Source organism: Eulemur rufifrons, chromosome 7 (genome assembly GCF_041146395.1).
Source record: "Eulemur rufifrons isolate Redbay chromosome 7, OSU_ERuf_1, whole genome shotgun sequence".
NCBI lineage: Eukaryota > Metazoa > Chordata > Mammalia > Primates > Lemuridae > Eulemur > Eulemur rufifrons.
The window spans coordinates 144,204,974-144,227,613 of NC_090989.1; the positions used below are offsets into that span (position 1 = coordinate 144,204,974).

General features: G+C 45.7%; 1 protein-coding gene across 1 annotated transcript in view; it reads left to right on the plus strand.

The window, feature by feature from the left end:
* Positions 1 to 22,640, plus strand: part of ITGA9 (integrin subunit alpha 9) — a 323,466-nt gene that overhangs the window by 80,978 nt on the left and 219,848 nt on the right. Inside the window, exon 15 of the mRNA XM_069475539.1 lies at positions 3,313 to 3,473. Coding sequence (XP_069331640.1) covers positions 3,313 to 3,473 — 161 coding nt within the window. The remainder of the gene's footprint in view (positions 1 to 3,312; positions 3,474 to 22,640) is intronic.

Below are 22,640 nucleotides of genomic sequence, written 5' to 3' on the forward strand. Positions count from 1 at the left end.
TGATTGTATACTGTAAGATTTTAGAAAAATCTGAAAGGTGAACGTGCTGGCATGAAGCTGAACAGCGGTTGCCTTGTCCTCAGCTCGGTTTCTATGAACTGTGGGCTATTTGTCCCCTCCCTGGAGCTGCAAGAGGGACATATATTGGGTCAGTGATTCTTCAGTGCGAAGGGACTTTGGAGGACCAAAGTTGGTGTTTGTAAAAGTACTTAGCACAGTGCCTGGCACACGTTGAAGGTTGAATTCATTCCCCTCTCCAGACTTGCCCTGTGTTAATTTGGGTTCTCCCCAAAACAGAGGCTGGACAAAGGATCTGAGCACATTGTTAATTCACGGGGATCCCAGGACGCACCAGTAGGGAAACGGGTGGCGAGACAGGGAGGGAAGGCAGCTGGAGCAGTCGAGGTTCTCCAGAGAGGCAGAACCGAGGGAGAGGTGGGGTTGAGCTAGAGAGTAGTTGATCGGTTTTCGGGAACTGGCTCACGACATTGGGTGCTGGAAAGTCTGCACTCTGCAGGGCAGGCCAGGAGGCTGGAGACCAGGGAGAGTTGATGCTGCAGAATTCCTTCTTTTTGGGGCAACTTTAGTCTTTTTCTCTTAAAACCTTCAACTGATCGAATGAGGCACACCCACATTATGGAGAGTAATCTGCTTTATTCAAAATCTACTGATTGAAGTGTTTTCATCTAATACCTTCACAGTTACATCTAGATTGGTGCTTGACCACATATCTGGGTACTGTGGCCCAGCCAAGTCGACACAAAATTAACCATCACGGCAGCCAAATGGAGGGTGTATTACTGAGCGGGTTACCACTGTAGACGGCTAGAGCTTAATCCTGCTGGGGAACCCTGAGAGTTGGTGTAGAGTGTGCCTCAGAGTTACCCCACCCAAGGGATGAGGGAGCTGGGGTCCTGCACTATTTGAGTTCCCTGGCACTCCTGGCCCACCCTGCACGTGGGCAGAGCCCCTGGACAAAGCCCTGGGGAAGAGGGATGCAGGTGCTGGCAGTTGAAGTTGGGCTGGACAGCAGAGAGACGGTAAAAGACAAGAGGCTATGGGTGGGGGCCCAATACCATCCGCTCGGTCTTCCTGTGTTCATTTCCACCCAGGTTTTCTCTGAGCGCTGCTAGCTCATCTCTGGCAAGATAGCTCAGTCCTACTGTCCTCTCCACTGTCACCCTTCCTGAGGGAAGCAGCCCTAGTTCTCTCACCTGGGAAGAAGGCTGGTCTGGGGTACACAGAGGACACGCTGCCACCACCATCGTGGTTCACCCAACCCAGGCCTTTGGCTTGTCTTCCAGCAGTGTGCATCTCTAGCCGTGGTCTGGCTAAACAGAACGTGGAAACCCACTTCATTTAAACTGAACCTTTCTTACTGTTGGGCTGTTTGTTGCTCAGGGAAGTTGTGAACAGCAGAAAGTAAATTGGCCAGAGTTTAGTTCTAGATCTTTGCACTTGTTTGGATCTGCTGTTTGTGCATTCAAAGAAATGTGAGTTTTTGGTCAAGTAATGAAAAAATGCACCAAGAACCAGTATGGTGGGACTAGCCTGGCACCAGAGATGAAGAGAGTTCTAGACTAGCCTCTGCAGTGATGGCTCGCTGGCCTGGAGCAAGTCTTGTTCCCTTTTGGGGCCTCAGTTCTCTTATCTTATAAAATGAAGGTTTCAAACTCTGGTCTCTAGGGTTGCCTGAAAGCTTTGACATCCCGTTTGCTGTTGCTGTCCCCATTGGAGTTGGCATGCCATACTTGTGTAGTCTCCAGTGTGTTTTATGTTGAACACTTTCCTATATGCGTTCTTTTCTTCTTAGTTACGGCATCTCCTGAGATTTTCCAGACCTCAGGTCCCTCCTGGTGACAGTCTTGCCTCATAAGTCAGCTGTTTGCTGGAATAAACAAGTCAGGGCAGACTTGCTCTTGCTGACCAGGAATCCGCCAGCTCGGCGTGGCAAGATCCCTGAGATGGCAGAGGCCCAGGGAAGCCATTAGAGGCATCAAAAATATGCCCATGGCAGCCACAGAATGTCCATTCGGGTCACCTTCCTCTCCCTCTCTTCATGCCTCCCCTGGCGGCTGATCCCTTTGACATTATTAAAAGCCAGAGCCATCCCAGCTGCCCGGCTTCACTTATGCAAACACCGGCAGGCACGGGGCTGCTTTTTACTGATGCAAAGACCAGGCTTCCCAGAGCCAGGTGTGTGTAGCCGGGGCCAGGCTGCGTCATAAGCTTTAGGGACAGAGGTTCCTGTTCTCTCACTTTAAAAATGACATATTCCCCAAAACAGTTAAAAAAATAAAAAGAATTGGGCAGAGGCTGACCTCTCCGGCACAGAAAACAGTGAAATAGGTCTATGGATACTGAAGCCATATTTACCTAGTAAAATGTGTTGCCATACATTTACTTACAGGCTCTGCAATGATGGAGGTAAAACCTTTTGGGTTATCAAGTATGCATTTGATATCGTGGCTATCTTTTGTTTCTTTAAGCCCCAGACTATGTCACAGCAGTTCTGCCATCTGGCATTGCACAGTCAGGTATTAGGGGATGAGTTATTCTTTGCAGGAGAGGACCTCAGTACAGATCCCACCGTGGTCACAGTTTTGTTGAAAGGATAGGCACTACAAAATGTTCGATCACCACACTCTGCTACCTGGGAATAAAGGTAATTCCAGCCTTCGTCTGAATTTCTCTGTGTGTAAGCTCCATCAAGGCGAGAGTTTTTGCCTGTGTTGTTCATTGATGTATCCCCTGTGCCTACAGCAGGGCCTGGCGTATAGTCAGTGCTCGGTAAACCATGGAACGCACACAGTCCAATAGATGCAGTGGTATAGAGCCCGACGGCATGGGTGAGATGAGTTACGATTATTGGATGTGATGGCTCCCTTATGTTGGGCATACGTCACGGTGCTGTATAGGAGTCAGTATCACAGGAAGCCTCCATAATTTTAGCAGCTTCTAGCAACATTCTATAGGTCTGCCATGATGTTTGCTTGTCAGAACACTAACCTGTGTTGGATACAACTAACTGTTGATGTGCATATTAGTGGCTCAGTGGATATCACAAGCATGAGGTTTAAATCAGGCAGAGCCATGAACTGGGGCACACAGAGTGTCACTGGAAAAGCAGAGGGCAGGAATCCTGGCTGCGTGCCTCTCGCCAAGGTGGTCTAGACTGGGGGTTGCAGTCCTTCGTTCAGTGGAAGGCAGGCTAGGTACATGGAACACGCATGTGATCCTGTGAGGGGGAGTGGAGGTGTCCTCATCGCGATGTGTGTCTTTGCTGATGTTTTGACCTTCATTTTTTGGCAGGCCTGAATTACATTCTGACGGCTGATGTGGCCAAAAAGGAGAAGGGCCAGCTGCCCAGGGTCTACTTTGTGTTGCTGGGAGAGACGGCGGGTCAGGTCACAGAGAAGCTGCAGCTGACCCACATGGAGGAGACGTGTCATCACTACACAGCCCATGTGAAGGTCAGTCCTGCCTCCTTTTTATCCTCAAACTTTGATCTCTACAGATGTTCATTTGGAGCTAGTAGAAACCACTTTTATTATGCATTATGTATGCTTTGAATTCCAAGATTTTATTTCACAAAGAGGAGAATATCCATTTCTTCTTCTTTTAAAGCTGGCTTCTGACAGCCCTTTCGTTCATCTTACTGTGTGGTCTCAGCCTCTGAGGAGGGTTATGGGGGGCAAAGAGACCTGTGGTGGTCCCTGACTCTGACTTGTTCTTTTAGGAGGTTTCTCATCCTCTCCCCTCTATGAGGCTCAGCAATATTCTCAGAGGACAGCCCCAGAAGCACATGCCTCTGGTTCTGCAGTGAGGCTGGATCACACCACACCTGATGCCTTTCTTGGTGGTTAATAACGCATCAGCTTAGAGTCATAGTTAAGGCATTTTAAAACTGGTTGGACTAGATTTTTCTCCTACGATTACTTCTGTTTATTTTAGGAGTGCATTTTTTGGCCCCTTTCCCTTCTCACTCTAAATAAACTTTCAAGTATTTTTCTCCTCTTGAAATTATTTGTTAAATACACTTTGCTGCTAATTTAGGAGGCCAAGCTCTGGTTAGCTGCAGAGTGGCCCCTGTGCAGGCAGACACAGACTGGCAGGCTGGAAATCCTTGGTGCTTGATGCAGCGAAAATGGCCAGACGCTGACCGATGGGCAGGGTCAGAGAGCGAAGGAGGTGGAAGAACCCATCTAATCCAGGCCACGTGATAGGTGGGATGAATGTGGGTTTCAAAGTCCCACAGGCCAATGTGTATCCAGCTGGATGAGTATTGTGACCTGTCTCAGTCTCTGTACCTCTGAAATGAACACTGTAATGCTTACCTTGAAAGGTGGTTGTGAATTAAACATTATGTGATGAATTTACTTAGACACTTGCATGGTGTCTGATAAATAGAAAGCATTCAGTATTATCATTTGGTTGAACCATACAGAATTGCCAATATTCTAACATTTTTGACTCACAAAAAAGTGGCAATTTCCTATAGTTCAACCTAATATTATTAGCCAGTGGATTTTTGACCGATAGTTAAAATAGTCTTTAGATGGGAGATGAAGTGTCATTCTATTATTGCATTATTAGTGCCAGAGCAGGAGAATAACAGCTGCTTCTAGATGCTTCTGAGCTGTATATAGAGAAATGCCCCACACATCCATGGCACTTGGCTTGGCCCAGAGCACACAAGTCCATGCCCCTGAGATGCTTTTCAGTGGGGCTGGGCTGTGTCTTCTGCCAGAACTCGTGCTGGGGCCTGCCCAGACCAGCTGCCCTGGGGCTTGGGGTACTGGCCATTTATAAAGCTGTCTGTGCTGCTGTTAAGCCAGCGAGGCCTGCCCTGCTCAGTCTTAGATTACATTGGCTTGTGGGTGCCTTTGGGGAGTGTGAGGCTGCTCAGGACAGGCTCCATGCAAGCAGCAGGCTGTTGAGTGCCTGTGCTTGGTGTTTTCACATTTGCTGGGGACAGGGCATCGTCTCTTGGGCTTCCTCATGCTAGGTCTGTTCCACAAATGCTTTCCTTTGGGGTTCTTTTTAACTTCCTGGTTTGGCTGAGAAGTTGCCCTTTGTTCACGGTTACTAGGGTTCCTGGCTGTGAGGTAGGGCCACAGAGTGCGTGCAGGCCTTTGCAGAGTGCACTGAGGCAGTGGCAATAGTGAGGTGTGGGCCAGAGGGAGGATTGTTTCTGTGGTGGCCTCTGAGCGTTACTGGGGAAGAGCAGGGATGCTACTTCCTAATACCTAGGATTCCCAGACTCAGCAAATAAAAATATAGAACTTACAACTAACGCTGAATTTCAGATCAAGAGTGAATGACTCTTTAGTATAAATATGTCCCCAGTATTGCATGGGCCGTACTTATATTAAAAATGATTTGCTGTTTATCTGAAATTCAAATTTAACGTGTCATCCTGTTGGCAGATTCAGCTCTGCTGATCTTCCTCCACTCCGCAAGTGGCACTTCTCCACTCAGGTGAAACCTGGCTGACGAGAGAGGTTGAGACGCTGGTCAGAAGAGTTTGGAGGCTGAGACCAGGGCTCCTGATTGGAGAGCGGGCACAGACCTTTATGTGCTTACTTAGGTTGTTTTAGGGAGAGCAAGAAAACAGGCCTGATTCAGTGAAGTGGGACCTGGAGCAATTTGGATATAGTTATCGCTTGGCCATTTTCTTATGCAAGGAGACAGGAGCAGAGGAATATACCAGGAAGTCACATACCTTTGAAGCTCTTATGGTTGCTGTTAAGGAATGCTCAAGGTGGCTGGCACGTTACAGCCCCTCGAGGAACATTTGTTTTTACCAGTTACCGTCTGGGCCACAGCAGAGGACTGGGCGAATGGCGGAGGGCACCAGTGAGGACGAGCACTCGTGAGCAGGCCAGCTGTCTGCAGGGCGGCACAGCTGGCCGAGGAGGTGGGAGGCATGGCCTGTGCTTTACTGGCCGAGGCTCGTGTGTGGGCCAAGGCAGGCAGCAAGGATGGGGGAAGGAGAGTCGCAGCCGGGCTGCCTCCCGGAGCAGAGCCGCGAGCTGCTGGTCAGGACTGAAGAGCAGGATGCAGTCTTTACTGCAAGTGGAACTTCCTCAGTGGAGCTGGCTCTCGGCTTTACAGACAAGTCAACGAAGATAAATAAAAGCGTCTGGCTTATCACACACCATATGGCTAGCAGACAGTGAGGCAGGCATTAGGGGCTGGGTGTGTTTTGTTTAGGCTATCTTTAGGTATTTTTTTTTTCTTTTTTCTTTAAGCCTATTCCAATCTTTTTTTCCCCCTTTCCTTTTCCCTAGAAGTTTTCATTCCATATATGGTGATAACTATCTATCGTGGGAGGCCGCTTGGGCTGACACCTGCCTCCCAGGCTGACTGCGCTACCCCATGCTCTGCTCCACTCCCCATGCCGGTGGGGGCCTCTGAGATACAGAGCTTTGCGATGAGCCACATCCTTCTGGAGTGCCAGGTGTATTCTCAAGGCCGCAGTGTGGTCAGCAGAGCAGAGGCAGTTCTGGCTGCTTCCTTGGCCTCTCTGCCTCAGAGTCCAAACAACCCAACTTCTCTCTCTCCTTCTCCAAACCAGTCCAGCTCTGGGGATGAGCCTGCTCGTCAAGTGGGCTGATAACCTCTAGTGGACCCTGTGGTCACAGGCGGAAGCCCAGATACTGCCCCTCAGCCTCAAGGTTCTCCACGAACTCAGTTTACTTTATCTCTGTGGCCTCAGTTTACTTTTCTGCCATATCACTTGTGCCCTGGCTCTTGTCATGAGCTATCCCCTTTCCTCCTGAAACCTGTCTCTTATACTTCTTGACCTTGGTTCTCAGGCTCACAGACGTCAGAGGCCTGGTTCTTGCCATATCCATGTAGTACCATGTACCACCTGCGTGATTTTTGCATTTTTTTGGTCTTAAACATGCGCCTTCTGCAGGATTTTATTTCATATTTTCTCTTTAAATTAGCTGACTTTTAGCTTCAAATAAAATAATTTAAAACAGAAACTTTGTGCCCTTCTGTAAACAGAAAACCAATTGTCACATGCTCAAAACAGAAAGTCCTAGGCCCTGGAGATGCCACTGTCATCTTCCTGTTGTCTGGAGCTTGTTTCATACTGCCTGGCTCCTGCTTGGGGATGACAGACGTAGAATAAATACCTGTCCAGTGGAACCTTGTTGAAGGGACTCACTGGGTTAGCTGGAATTCAGAGTCACAGGGAGCTTCTGATATGGGGTGGGGCCTGCTCGCCTCTGTGCGGACCGACTGCTGGGAATGGATGACCTGAGATGATGGAGGGGAGAGTTCTGGATGTGGGGCCTGTGCTGAAGAATAATTACGAGTGTCCGGTCATTATGCCATCGTGTTCTAGTTTACGTGCTTTTACCTGGGTGGTAACTGTGCTCCACCCCCAGATCCTGCCCGATACTTTGAGAAAGCAAGCCTCTTGTCAGTGCAAGTGCTGTGTATGGCAGGCAAATAAGCAGCCTCTCGGGGAGCCAGGAAACCAGGGCGACAGTTCCAAGTCTCATGTAGGGACGGCGGAGAAGCCCAGGCAGAGCCCACGTGGGGCGGTTATGTCCTTCCTGACTGTGAGGGTAAGTGACATCTTCCAGATGCCTTCAGGAAACCTTTGTTGAGTAGAACCTCGTGTCAGACACCATCAAGAGAGGCAATAATAGGATTAATGTCAAAAAAATAAAGAAAACCACTCCGTGCTAGACGAGGGAATATACAAGTGCCCTGGCTTTTCTGAGAAGCTGCAAATGTTCATGAGATTGTTCTTTTATGTTCCTGAACAATCAGGGGAGTTGAATCCTAAGTTCCTGCAGCTCCTTCGTTGCTTGTGGGGACAGATGCTCACCCTGGCCTGGAGAAGGGCAGGACGTCACACTGGCCACCAGGTCTCAGGGATCATGCGCTGGGCTCTGCCCAGGTGTTTTGGTTTGTTTCCATTTGCACATCTGACAAAATGCCTTAGGACTGTAGCTTCAAGCACATGATGTGCTGTGAGTTTGCAGAGTGCTGGGATCCATTGAATGCTAGTTCTCAGGGGTATTTGAAGCTTTTTTTTTTTTTTCTGGTTTAAGTTTAAGAAACAGATAGTTAAGGAAGATTAAATTGGTGTTAATAAACTCTGCATGAGAAAGAGTAGAAGTGAAAACAGCAAAGTTTCCTTCTTTATCTGGAAAATATCATGCTAAATCTCTTGGTCATCTTGAGAAGTCAAAGAAATAGCTAAAAAAAAGAAAGTTGTGCAGCTTGGCAAAAAGGGATGCAGACCTCACATGTAGGAGGTCTTCTCAAAGCTTTTTTTCTTTTTTTTTTTTTTTGAATTGGTGGTATATGCACATAGTTAAATTTTTTTTAAAACTATTCTAAAAGGTATACAAAGAAAGGATGTCTGTCAGCCACCTCATTTCTCTCCGAAAGGCAACCACGGTTCTGATTTCTTATGTGTCTTTCAAAAGCTCATCAATATATATGGAAACCTGTGTGTGCGCCTCCTTTTGTTTTACACAAATGGTAGCATACTGTATACACACTGTTGTAAAACTTACCTTTTCTTTTCAAATACCCAGCAGCGGGATGGGTACACAGATTTTGATAATCTATACAATGGAGCACCACTCAGCAATAACAAAGATGTACATAACATGGACGACTTTCAACTGCATTATGCTGAGAGAAGCCAGACACATAAGGCTGCATGTTACATGATTCCATTTATATCATGTTCTGGAAGAGGCCAACTAAAGAGACAGAAAGCAGATCGGTGGTTTCCCGGGGCGGGACTGCGGGGAGGAGTGGTGACGCTTGACTTCAAAGAGGGACGAGGGAACTTTCTGGGGTGATGAACATAGTTTAGGATCACGATTGTAGTGGTGGTGGTTTTTCGACTGAATACATTTATTAAAGCTCATCAAAATGTACACATAAAATTAGTGAAGATTATTAATAGTATGTATAAATTATATTTCAATCAAACTTATTTTTAAAAACCTCTCTGGGATATTGTTCCATATTGGTGCATATAGAGCTCCCCTGTTCTTTTTTATGTCTGTGTGGTATTCCATTGAAAGACGGTCTCTTGATTTATTTGTTAATAACCTGTCCTGGGATCTTCCCAACGTCAGCTCCAAACTGACTTCGTCTGGAGTTTGTGGACTAGTAATCGCAATTTGCTTCTCCAGAAGTGGTTTAGGTTCCCTTTTTGGGAGATCTTCAACTTGCTTTGGAAAGGGGGTTAGCATCACTTGAGCAGGAGTAATTAAACATGAATGCAATGTCCCCTCCTGCTGCATTCAGCTCCTCTTCCCTGCCCCGGGCCTGTAATGTTCTGGTCAAGGGTTTGTTAGGACCCCTGAGAACAGCATGGAGGGGCCCTGGTAGTCCCTGAGGTGGCCTTAAACATGTGGCCTTAAACATGTCCCCTTGCAGAGGACAAGCCTTTCAGCCATGGGTGCCCAAGGAAAACTGGGGAGATTTTTCTTTATTCCTTCAGTTAGCTTTGTGCCTTTGGGAGGCTCTGCTGGTCTGTAGGTAGCATAGGTGGCCTGAACGTCTGGTAAGGAAGCTAGGGCAGGGGAAGCAGGAAGGCTGGGGTGAGTAGAACCGATGTGTGGGGAGCCACCATCATCGTCCAGCTCAAGTGCAAAGCTGCTCACATGATACACTCTCATCACACAGATGTCCCTGGGGACTGGGCATTGGAGACCATACTGGAAGTCAGCCCACTGCATGTGGGTTGCCTTGGTTACCTCCCCTGGGAGGCCATGTTATACATAGCTGGAGAGAAACAAGGGACAGATCAAGAATGCAGAGGTGTGGTTAATGACCAAGGTGGGAGCTGAGATCTTCCATGAGCACTGTTTGGCCATTGCTTGCTTTCCTGGGTGAAATGAAGGGTTCTTAGTCTTCCGCATTTGGATGCATGCCACAGAGGACAGAGGAAGGCACAGTGATTCTAATCCAATGGCTTTGCCCACCTTAAATCCTTTTTTGAAATAGAGCCCATGTAAAGTAATAAACACAGAATTATGGTATTGACATTCTAATGGTTTTATCATAAGCTTATTTGTATTTTACATGAGGCAAAGTTTTTAGCAAGTGTTGTGGGTATAATATTCATTTTAAGAGGCAACTTCCTGTTTACAGTTAATCTACTTACACTGGGTTTATCTATATACTATTGATGCCCCTATAACACCAATATGCTTTGAAGTCACACATGGTAATGTGTTCTGTCTTATTGGTTTTGTCTTTATATGTGAGATGTGATTATAAAGGATAGAAATATAGGCCGGGCGTGGTGGCTCACGCCTGTAATCCTAGCACTCTGGGAGGCCGAGGTGGGCGGATCGTTTGAGCTCAGGAGTTCGAGACCAGCCTGAGCAAGAGCGAGACCCCATCTCTACTAAAAATAGAAAGAAATTATATGGACAGCTAAAAATATATATAGAAAAAATTAGCCGGGCATGATGGCTCATGCCTGTAGTCCCAGCTACTCGGGAGGCTGAGACAGGAGGATCGCTTGAGCTCAGGAGTTTGAGGTTGCTGTGAGCTAGGCTGACGCCACGGCACTCACTCTAGCCTGGGCAACAGAGTGAGACTCTGTCTCAAAAAAAAAAAAAAAAAAAAAAAAAAAAGAAATATCTTCCCCACCTCAAACCTTGAACTGATTTATAAGGGTGATTCTCTTCAAAATAATCACCTTCTAGTTATTTTTATTTTGAATTTCCTGCATGGCTTATTTATTTATTCAACTTTAGTTACAGCAAATTTTTCTTTAGGAGTAGATTTGAATTTTGGAAGCAGCTAGATTTCTCTGTGATCTTCTCTAAGTAGATAATAATGTGTTTGGGAAGAGTGAGGTATAATAATACAGAAATTAGTATTAAAGAATTGAGTAATTAAACTCTTTGAAAATGATTCCAAAAGAATTCCTGCAATATTCAGAGTGATAGTAGTGGAAACAAACAACACTAATTGAGCATTCAGTATGTGCCTGTCATTATCAGTTATTACATGTGAGGTAGTTACTATTTTTATCCTTGTTTTACTGTTTAGAAGACAAGGCATAGAGGACTTAAGGAACTTGCTCACTACTTTATAGTTGACAAGCAGCAGAAGCAGGATTTGAACCCAGCAAGTCTGGTTTCCTAGATTGGGCTTTTAACCACTATAACACTTTTCAAAAATATCATCTGGAACTAGTTAGTATAAGTTTTTGCCGGGTACTCTTAAAAATGCTGTACACAAATAAAAGGTCAAGTAACTTGTCCAAGGTTATAAAATTTGAGTTTTATAATAGAGTCCAGGGAATATCTCTGAACCTTGTGGCCTCCAGAGGTGGCAGCTTTTGGTGGTTTACATTCTAGAGCAATGGTGTGCTGCCAATGCCTAACAACGGGCTCTTGGTGGAGAGACCTGACTTGTAGCATTTTGCCAATTCCTCTGGTATAAATAGTCTCATCACGGCTAATTTCAAACTACCAACATGACATCACTGGATGTGGAGTTAGGAAAAGATGTGCAATAGCAATACTGTTGCATAGTATTTCCAAGAGCATAGATGATTAGTATAGTAAAATAGTTAGGATATGATGAGTTTTGAGTATTTATTCCCTTTATCTTAATATAATTTATTTAATTGTAAATTTATTCAATTTAACTTTTAATAAGGGATGTGTTTGACTTGTAAACTTTCTGAAAATTTAACACTTGGCTCTTGCAAACCAGCTATAGCATGCTTCAGCACACCACTGTGTCTGTTGTATTTGGTAAGAAGTTGGTCATATCACTCAAGTCATGCCTTACAGATGTTTATCAGAGTCTTTCCTTCTTGTTTCCTGTGGCTTTTAGATTGATGAGTAATAGGAAAGCAGATTTGTGGGGTCCATTTAACTACCAGACCACAGCTTTCATGTTTGTATATCTGGTTCAGAAGCACTCTGTATTTTGACTGAATGTATTAGATGTTGTAATAGTTTCCATTTAAAATAATGAAAGATTTTATCTAAATTGAGATGTTCTTTTTCACCCTCGTCCCATGCACATTGAGATCTGTTCAGCAGCCCTCTATACACTGAGCAGTAACGAATTGCTGATGGTTGTGTTTGCTTGGGTGGGGGCAGGGAGCTGGGAAGGGCTGGCACTACCTCCCAGAGGACTTTTTAAACTCTGGAAATGTCCTCACCTTCTAAGACTGAATTTGGCCCAGTCCAGATTAGTGCAGAGTGGACTGGCTGTTCTTTGAGTCATTTTTCAGCCCTCTGGTTTTCCTGCTTGGTGACTTGAGCAAGTAAAACCTAAGGGCTGGTCCTACCCTTTTTTTTTTTTTTTTTTTTTTTTAAACCAGTTGCTTTAATCAGAAATAGCATATAAAGATGGCCCAAATTGTGCCCATTATTCTTTCCCTTGTTTTCTTCACCCCTTCCTGGAGCACCTATTCCCAAGGTCATTTGGTGAATTCTCTGGCCTAATAAGTGAGTCCCACATGGCTCAAGGGGCAGTAGGTCTTGGAATCACTCTTTGGGTAGTAGCTGGTACATTAGTCCAACCCTGAGGCTGCCTCTGCTAGACCTCCCCACCTCTCAGCCACACAGACTCTCGGTTTGGAAGGAGCCCTTGCTGTCTCTCTCCTCCCAAGTAAAGCCTTTGTGTCCAAGACGCGTCCAGCTCCATGTGGAAGGGCCCAAGGTGGCCCCTGAATGAACATGCGTGGACAGAGTGGACTCAGCCTCCATGGCTGGCTGCAGAGGCTGGAGGGGGTGGCTTTCATGGCAAGACTGACAGTGAAAAAGTCATGTGTTTGGCTGGGAATCCCAAGAAGGGGAAGTGGGGGAAGCTAGTTCCCTTTCGTGCTGTGTACCACATTAAGACAGAGCACACATGAAAAACCCGGTTAGAGGGCAACGACTGTATCTTAGTAAGAATGGCAGTAAGGGTCTGTGCAGAGAATTCCTCTTCTGAGGAAAGATTCAGAGCCAGCTAAGGTTTCCTGAGGGCCCCTCTCGTCTCAGACTTTCACTGCTATTCTTTCATCACCTGTGTTTAAGTCCTTTTAGATGACCCATTGTAAAGAAACGAAGCCTGGCCCCTAGGCCTTATTGCATGGGATACAAGGACCAACATGTTCCATGGTTATACCGTCCAATCATTTTTTACTTTGTAAAAATATAGATTTCTGTCTATATTATTAAAGAAAATGATTATTTTTGGCCAGTGTGTTAAGATCATGTCCTCTTTTCTTCTCATTTTTGGAAGGGCCCTTTAATGAAAAAATCATTTTCTAATAAGCATTTGATTGGCCTGAAGTTATGTGGGTAAGAAATTATGAAAGTACTGGACTCAAGCAAACTTTTGACAAATAGCGCGTGCATGTGTGCTCCCTGTATGTGTATGTCTGTACATACACACTTTTTAAATAAAATATCTTTATTTTGAAATAATATCAAACTTACAAAAAAGTTACTGTACTAGCACAAAGAAATGCCCTAAATTCTTCACCCAGATTCCCTAAATGTTAGTCTCTTATTGTGTTTGCTTTGTCATTTTCTGTTTATGCTGTTTACCTGTTTGAGAGTAAGTTGCAGACATGATGCTCCTTTTTTCCTAAATACATAGGCGTATTTCCTGAGAACAAGGATCTTCTTTTACATAATCATAGCACAATTATTGAAATAAGGAAATTAAATGATACATTACTATTAGCTACTCTACAGAACTCACTCAGATTTCACCAGTTGTCTTCACACCCTGTGTAGCAAAAGAAAACCCTGGGCCACATGTTGCATTTGGTTGTCATGTCTCTTTAGTGTGGAACAGTCACTCAACCTTGGTCCTTCAGGCCTTTGACATTTTTGAAGAGTGCAGGTCAGTTATTTTATGGAAGATCGCTCTGTTTGAGTTCGTCTGTTTCATCATGATTAGAGTCAGCATGTACATTTTCTGCAGGAATGCCACCAAATAATTGTCTCTTATATATTTAAAAACATATACACCACTGATGGGTACCTATTAATAGTTTTAACTCCTCCTTTAACATGGTTTTTCAAAGTCAGTTGCCATCCCCCAAGGGGGCTTTCAGTCACTGAAGGGGGTGATTATGATGGTAGGATAGCTTGTTCTTTACCTCTCTTCCTCTGCTTCCTGGAGCACAGGCGACATCCAGCTCTGGGGAAGGTGATAAATTGGGTCATTAGGAGGGCTTTGAGTAGTGTCTGCAAGGAGTTCCCAGTTCTTCTGCAGTCTGAGAAGAAAACAGAATACCTCTGGCCCTCACAGAGGTAGCAGTCAGGAATTCCACTCAGCTGCTGGGAATAGAGACCTGATGACGGGCTCAAGCATATCAAGATAATTTGTCTCTTTTCTAGAGGAAGAGAAGTTGCTGATGTTGGTTCAGCTGCTCAAGGATGCAATTCTCTTGACCTTTCACTTATTCAGGATATATGCATTGCATGCCCACTGCGTGCTAGGCTGGTGGCCCTCAGGTCCATCCATGAGCACACAAGGATCCTTGCCCACTAGGAGCTTACATCCCAGTAGAGGGAGACAGACAGTAGATATAATAAAGGAGTGAATTAAAAGGTGTTAGAAGGTGATGAGGGCTATGGAAAAAAGAAAATAGAGCAAGGTGAAGCAGGTTGGTAGTGCAGACTTGGGGTCAGGGGGTCAGGCCGACTTCATTGAGAAGGTGAGATCTGAGTGAAGACTTGACAGACGAGGGGGAGTGAGCATGGTGGATTCCTAGAGGACGTGCTTAGACAGGGCCCTGAGTGTCCGGCGTGTTTGAGGAGGAGCAGGGAGGCCGGTATGGGAGCAGAGTGGGAGAAGAGGAGGCCGGAGTGGCAGTGGTAGCTGTGGGCCAGATCATGTTGGGCATCCCAGGCCACAGGAAGGACTTTGCGCTTACTCTGAGTGAGGTGGGAGCCACGCAAGGGATGTGGGCAGAGCACCGACATGGTCTGACTTCCATTTTTACAGGCCCCTCCTGGCTGCTGTGTTGAGATGGACTTAGGAGGTGGGAGAGAAGCAGGAACAGGTTAGGAGACTATCAGAGCTATCCAGCAGGGAGAGGGTTGCTGGCTCTGCCTGGGGCGATAGCAGCCAAGGTGGTGAGAGGTGGTCATCTTCTGCGTACATTTTGAAGTTGCATCCTGCAGGATTTCCTGAGAGGTTGATTGTCACTTATGAGGGTGACTCCAAGATTTTTAGCCTGAGTAGTAAGTGGAAGGATTGAGTCATTGGTGATGTCCTCAACTGAGGCCACAGGTACAGCAGGTTTTAAGGGGAAGATCTGGAGTTTGCTGTCAGACACACTGAGTTTGAGGGGCCTGTTAGACATTGAAGTGTAGATGTATTTAATGCATATATGAGTCTTCAGTGTGAACAGTAGTCTGGGTTAGAAGTATAAATTTGGGAGTCCTCAGAAGATAGATTGTATTTAAAGCCACGAGATTTAATGAGATCACCAAGGGGGTGAGGGTGATAGAGAAAAGAAAGGTACCAAGGACTGAGCTGTCGGCACTCCAACACTGGGAACACTTTTCCCTCATACTCCCAAAATGGGTGCCGGGTTTGAGCCATTGTATCTGCTTTCCATGCAGGAAGAAAGGAGAAGGGCAGAAGGGCTCTTGCAGTCTGATTTGAGGCCCCTTTAAAGAGCCTCCAGTGACTTTTACTTACAACTCATTGACCATCCACATCTTAAAGGAGGTTGGGGGATGTCTGAGTTTTAGCTGGACATCTTATAAGCCCTATCAGTGTAGAGTTTTGCTGTCCAACTGAACCTTCTATGATGATGGAAATGTTCTATATCAACACCGTCTAATATGGTAGCCACTAATCATATATGACTAATGAACCCTTGAAATGTGGCTAGTGCCACTAGGGAATTGACTTTTTACTTTTATTTACTTTTAATTAATTTAAATTTAAACTTAAATAAATACTCGTGGCTAGTGGCTACCGTGTTGGACAGTGCAGATATTGAAGTTTTGTTATTAAAGGAGGGGGAGAGGTGGATACTGGACGGACAACTCATAGCTTCTGCCGCGGTAGAACATGGAGCCTTCAGGGGCACTGGTCACACAGATCAAGCCTCACAGCCAAATGGAAACAGGAACAACTGGCTTGTGGTCAAATTGACTGTTTAATTTTGCTCGTAGATACGTTGATTAAAGCCTGAGTTTCAAGCATGCCATGGAACATAGTCTCTCCCTTTGGGTTCTTTTGGAATGTTCACACACAAGTGTTTATAAATCCACATACATATGGGCCCCATACGCAATGGGGGAAACAGAACAGAGAAAGTTGGATATTTCCCCCCAAGTTGATCATTCAAAGAATGGCACAATTTTGCATCTAATGCTTTCTGTTCTCAGTGGCGTAAACCTATATAAAAGGCGGCAGCATCGAGGGTGGAGGTGGAATTGCTGAGTCAGGGAGGGCATTTTAAGGTTAGAGACATATTATGGAATTGCCTTTTAGTGCAGAAAGGCCTTCATTCCTGATGCTCTTGCTAGTACTCGGTGGAGAGATTTTCAGCTTAACATTTGTGAAGCACGTGAATTGAAGCACTTTTCCTGCTTAGGATGGCATGGGCCGGGTTGGGTGGACCAGGTCTCGCTCTGGTCAGCCACATGGTTTTGGGCAAGTTGCTTCACCTCTAGTGCTGAGCTCCAGTTTCTTCAGCAGAGAACGGGAAGAATAATACTGACTTCTTTGTAGGAATCTAGTAAATGTTGGGCCCCCTTTCCCCTCTCCTCTACTCCACACATCTTTCCCTCAACTTAACTGCCTCTGCATTTAGAATGGGTCAGGACTCGTTTCATAGTTGTTTGGGGATTTTTTTTTTTTTTAATGATTAGAAGCAGATGGTGAAAAAAACTAGAAAGTGTGGAGCAAATAAGAAATCTCTGTGGGAAGAGAGGAGGGCGTACGGTAACAGCTCTGCCAGCTGACATTTCTTCTCCACCCGGAGCAGAGCAAGTCTGAGCCTCTCAGTTACCTTCACAAGCCAGTTGACACGGGCTCCTCAAACTTCAGTGTGCACCTGGGGACCCTGTTAGACGCAGCTCCTGGTGCGGCAGGTCTGGGGTGAATTCCTAGCAGCTCCCTGTGAATGCTGACGCTGCCGGTCCACGCACCACCAAGCAAGGAGCTCGGAGAGAGAGGTACCAAAAATTCCGGAGAAGTATGAGGGACAGAGACCATGAGCTGGCAGTTGATGCAGGCATCAGAAGTGAGCGGGCCTCAAAGGGCTGGATGCCTCTCGCCTCTCACTGGCTGGGAGAGAGTCCTCCTCAATGACATGGGCTGGATTTCCAGGCAGTAACGCGCTGACTTCATCATGATCTCGTACAGCTTGCGGGCTCACACTGATACGTGTTAATAGAGGGTGTGCCCCTTATAAGAGGGTGGTGTGGGCTTAATTGCTTCTACATTCACTGCCTGTTGCTTGAAGGATAGTGCTGTCAGCAGTCAACTTACTGCGCATGACTTTTTTTTTTTTTTTTTTAGCAGTTGAGTGTTTTGGGCACAGCTATGTCAGAAATCTGTTTCCCTTCCCCAAAGACTAGGAAGCTCTTGAAGTACAGGCTCTTATTAAGCAGAAAATTTGAAAGTCGTTTTCCTTCTCCTTTCCTTGGGTCTGCTCTCTTGGGCCAAACAGAGTATGAGAAGCCAGCCTAGAGGTTGTGTGGTTTCTTCCTGCATTTGTGGGAAGATAGCCCCATGCAGTTTCTTTTCTGGCAGGTTACCTTGGGCCACCAGCCTCCAGGGTGACCTCTGTTTTCGAGGATGGGAAATTTGTTGGTTGCTCTGAGTGTGCACTGGGTGGCAGAAAGGGTTCTGTCACCTATGGGGAGTTCCCACACTAAGGAAACCCACCCCTTCCAAGCAGCTGCTTGCAAGTGGCTTTGGGGGTCTTCTCACGAGACAGACCCAGCCCCACGTCATTGAGGTTAGGATAATGGTGGGTCCAAGAAATAGTGTATCCACATACATCACGGGAGATTCGCGTGAAAAGGGTGACAGAAAGTTGCTGCTTTTTAAAAATATATTAAGGGCTGTGTAAATAAAAAGAAATTAAGTTGTAACAATAATAATAGGTATCTTTTATTGAGCATTTATTATGTGCTAAGTTTTATGTGCACATTTAGTTCTTATAAAGAGCCCCATTACATATAATTAATATATTACCATATACATAAATTTTATGTGTCAGAATACATACATATATTAAAAAATCAAATCCCATTTATAGTTGAAGAATCTGTGGTTGAGTGTCTAATTTACCTAAGATCTCACAGCTGGTAAGCAGCAAAGTCTTGGATTTGAATTCCATACAGCAACTCATTCGTTCTGCAACTTTGAATACACTGTATAACCTTAACCCGGTGATCACACAGGAGATGATGACTGCCATCATTATTATTACCCAGTCAGTCTGAGGAGGAGAAAACCCTGTCCTGGGTGGCCTGTTTCTAGGTGAATTGGCACCAGATTTCCCATGTTGGTTGGAGAGTTTGAGCTCGAAACTCTCCTGTACAGGTTGTGTCCATATCTAATGTGCTCTGTGGTGGGAGAAAAAGCTCAGTGTGGGCCAGTGAGCCCAGAGTAGGTGGGACTCCTGGGGATTGGACATTCTCTTTTCTTCTGTTTCATCTGCCCTGTCTTTGGCCTCAACAGTTTAAAAAAATAACTGTTGTTTAACCCTCTTTTGAGAAACTTGAAGTCTGGTTCATGCATTCCACCCATCAGTGAGTGCTGAGTACCTGTGGGGTGCCAGGCTGTGTGCTGGGTGCAGGGGAAACAAAGATGAAAGAGACCCAGCCCCGCCCTTGAGCAGCTCAGGTTATTTCATACCTGCCTTTGGGGCACTGTCTTCCTTGACCTACTCCCAGAGAGTCCCCTACCACCCCAGGCTTCTCTGTTTTCAGTTTGCTTGTATGCATACCACTGACACAGTGACACGTCCAGGTGTGCCTGGGACGGTCCAGTTAATGCCTTTTGTCTCAGCATAAGCATCCATAGTTCTCTCTTTCACTCTCAAGTGTTCTGACTTGGATGGTACCGCATTTCTTGAGCATTCATGTGTGCCAGACACTGGGCTGAGCTCTGGGGAGGTGGAGACCAGTAAGACACAGCCCCTGCCTCTGAGGAGCTCTTGGTCTGCCAGGGTATCTGTTCTGAATGCCGTGACTTGGCAAGTCAAACAGGCCCGTGCCTTCCAGACTGCTTGCTTTGGCTCTACCTGTGCAAAACTTCCTTCTATTTCCAGAGCTGGCTGCCAGGCCTCCTCCCCAGGATGATTGTCCATCATCCTGGTCCCCGATTCCTCTCTGTCTGCTCTCCTCTTCCGCTCCTCCCCAGGGTAGGCTGTGGGCCTTCTGGCCCCGAGCTCCCTCGGACCTTAGCTGTCTTAGCACCTTCTTCCCGCCTGTATTTGTGTTACTTGGATATTTGTGTTTTATCTTCTCTACTGGAACATAGGTTCTTCTAGGGCAAGGAGCTTATGACATTCAGCACTGTCATCCTAGGCCATTCCTAGGGATAGGACTCCTAACATTCTTGTCAAATAATTGAGTAGATTCCAGTGTTGTTTCTTCCTTACTGTCCATTTCTAAGGATGAGTAAAGACTTAATGGATTAAACTTGAAAGATTTCAAGTAATTTCTTATAATAAAACAAACTTTTCTGAACCTGGAAAAGTGGTGGATGAGACTATATGCACACACACACACACACACACACACACACACAACATAGCTACTGTAGGGTCATTCAATAAGAATTGCTTTGTGGATAATTTCTCTCCTTAGGTCTAACTCTACTATTGTGAAAATACAGGGGTCAGATATTTGCCCCACAGAGTTGGTGTGAGGATAAAATGAGACATTGCTTACAAAGTGCTAAGCTCAGCACCCTAGAAAATACGCAAACACATGTGGTACATCCACTGAGCTGGAATTTCCACGCAGGTGTCCGTGCTGTCTCTTGTTAGCCCTTTGTGATTTAATTTTTTGTTTGTTTAATAACAAAATAAAGACCCACCAGATGGTGACTGTGTAGTCACAGATACGCTCTGTTGCACGTGCCTACCCAGCTCACTCAACCTGCCTCAGAAAGAATGAGGGAGAGACTCCAACAATTTCAGGAAGTGGTTCAAGGCTGTGTCACCTTTAAGAAAACCACACAGAGCAGCCACCTTTTGTAGAATGGCAGCTCCCTGGAAGGCCTGGGGGCAAGTAGTGAGATCCTTGGTTTAGGTGAAGGGAAGCCATGCCTAGGCTCCAAGGCAGTGGGGCCTCCTTCCCTTCTACCTGGAATGAGGAGTCATCCCCACGGAGGAAACTCAAGAGCGGCACTGTCTGATAGAGATATAACGTGAGCCACATAATGTAATTATAAATTTTCTAGTGGCCACATTGAAAAAGGTAAACAGGTAAAATTAATTTCAATAACATGTATCAGTTTGCTAGGGCTGCCATAACGAAGGCCACAGACTGAGTAGCCTAAAATAACAGCAATTTGTTTGCTCCCAGTTCTGGAGGCTGGAAGTCCAAGATAAGGTGTTTGTAGGTTTGGTTTCTTATGAGGCCTCTGTCCTTGACTTGCAGATGGCTGTCTTCTCGCTGTGTCCCTGGATGGTCTTTCCTCTGTGTGCACACATTCCTGGTGTCCCTTTGTGTGTGTTCCTCCTTTTATAAGGACACTAGTCAGATTGGTAGCATGGGTACCAGGGCACTGTGGTACGGGTAGTACTCTGCCCACACCCTAATGGCCTCAATTTGTCTTAATCACCCCTTTTAAAGGCGCAGTCTCCAAATACAGTCTCATTCAGTGATACTGGGGGTTAGGACTTCAACCTATGAATTTTGGGGGAACACAATTCAGCCCATAACAACATTCATTATTTACTCCAGTATATCCAAAATATAATAATTTCAACATCTAATCAATAAAATATTAGTGGCATAGATATTTACATTCTTTCCTGTACGAGGGCTTTGAAATCTGGTGTGTATTTTAGCCACATTTTACAAGCTCATTAGGTACACATGGGAAGTGGCTACCATATTGGACAGTGCAGGTCTAGAGACCAACCTTCTAATCACTTTGGGCGACCTTGGGATTGTTGCAGAGAGGCCTGAGTGAATTTATATGCACATATGCAGTTCCTGAACCAACTAATAGTAAAAGTATACCTTCAGTCCCCTGAACTTCTGGCAAGCATTTTGATATTATAAAGGTTGCCTTCATACCTAGAAAGGTTAGGAAACGTGGTTCTGACTTTCCCGAACTGGGTTTTCTGGAGTTCCACGAGCGTGGTGATGAGGGTCTACACGATCTTTTCAGCATTTCAGAAAGCCTGTCCAGGATCACGCTGATTGCCGTCCAGCTGCTGCTAAGGTCATCATTGCTTTCAGCTGGCGTTTTAGTCAGTACAGTTTGCCTGTGACCCTGTGCCAATCAAGCTTTCTGCTGGACTTTTGATGACATTGTAGGAGTTTCTGGGGGCATGCCTAGAGGGTGGTCCACGGTTCACCCACAGGCTCAAGTACAAGCCTTCCCAGTGATTCATCTGTTAGCCCTGAAGTAAGCGAGCACTATTGCTGGGTATGTGCTTCCTGTGTTGAAGTCAGGGCATAAGCATTTCCTGTGTATCACATATAGTGCTCCCCACCTGTATGGAATGCCTGGGAAATGCAGCCCTGGCCTGCCTACAGCTGTTCTGCTGGTGGGGTTCCTCCTATTCTCAGAGCAGAGAGGTACAGACGGGGCACTGGGGGCCACGACTGGCAGCCCTTAGCTCTGGTCTCCCGGTTGTGGGAGGACTCCACTGTGTCTTGCAGGCCGCCTGGCGTTGTGTGGTGTATAGATAACCCGAAAGCCCTTTCTTATGCCAAACCAGAGTCCACCTCTGCGTAATCCCACCCACCCCTCCTACCTCTGCCCCTGAGCAGCCACAGACATGTGTCTGTCTATCCCTGCCTGCTTCCCCCAGGCTAAGCATCCTGAGCTCCTTTGGGTCTCCAGCTTGTTATCCCATTGGAGTTATCCATATTCTTTGTTTTTATTCCTTTCTTCCTCTGTAGCTGACCTTTTAGGGATTTTTCTCACCTCCCACTGAGAAAGGTCAGGGAAAATAAAGGAGAAGAAATTCCAACCAACTAGTTTTGCTTCTCATCAGCAACAGTGTTAGGGAAGATGCCTGTGGTAAGGAGGTTAAATGGTTGTTTTCATTCCTTCCTGTTACCCACTTCCCTCTAACTGGTTGGTATAATCCTATCCCTTGGAGCCACAGCTGGCTCCATTCTTCTGTCACATTGGCAGGTACGTATTGGTCTGGATTAAACAGTGATGTTTATTCATGGGCCTCTCCTGAATCTGACATTTGTCCCCCTTTTGTCCTATACCTCCCCCAGTTTGATACCCTTCTTTCCATCAGCTGTGTTAGAGAAATGTTAGCATATAGCAGATGTATCCTTACCTGTTCAATTAATGAGCTAGAAATTCCATAATCTTACGTTACAACCGATGTAGTCTGGCAGGAAATATAAATGAATTTAGAGGTTTAGTATAATCTTATTGAGCATAAAGCCATAAAGAGCTCCAAAAATACTTTAAGATGCTTGGCATCA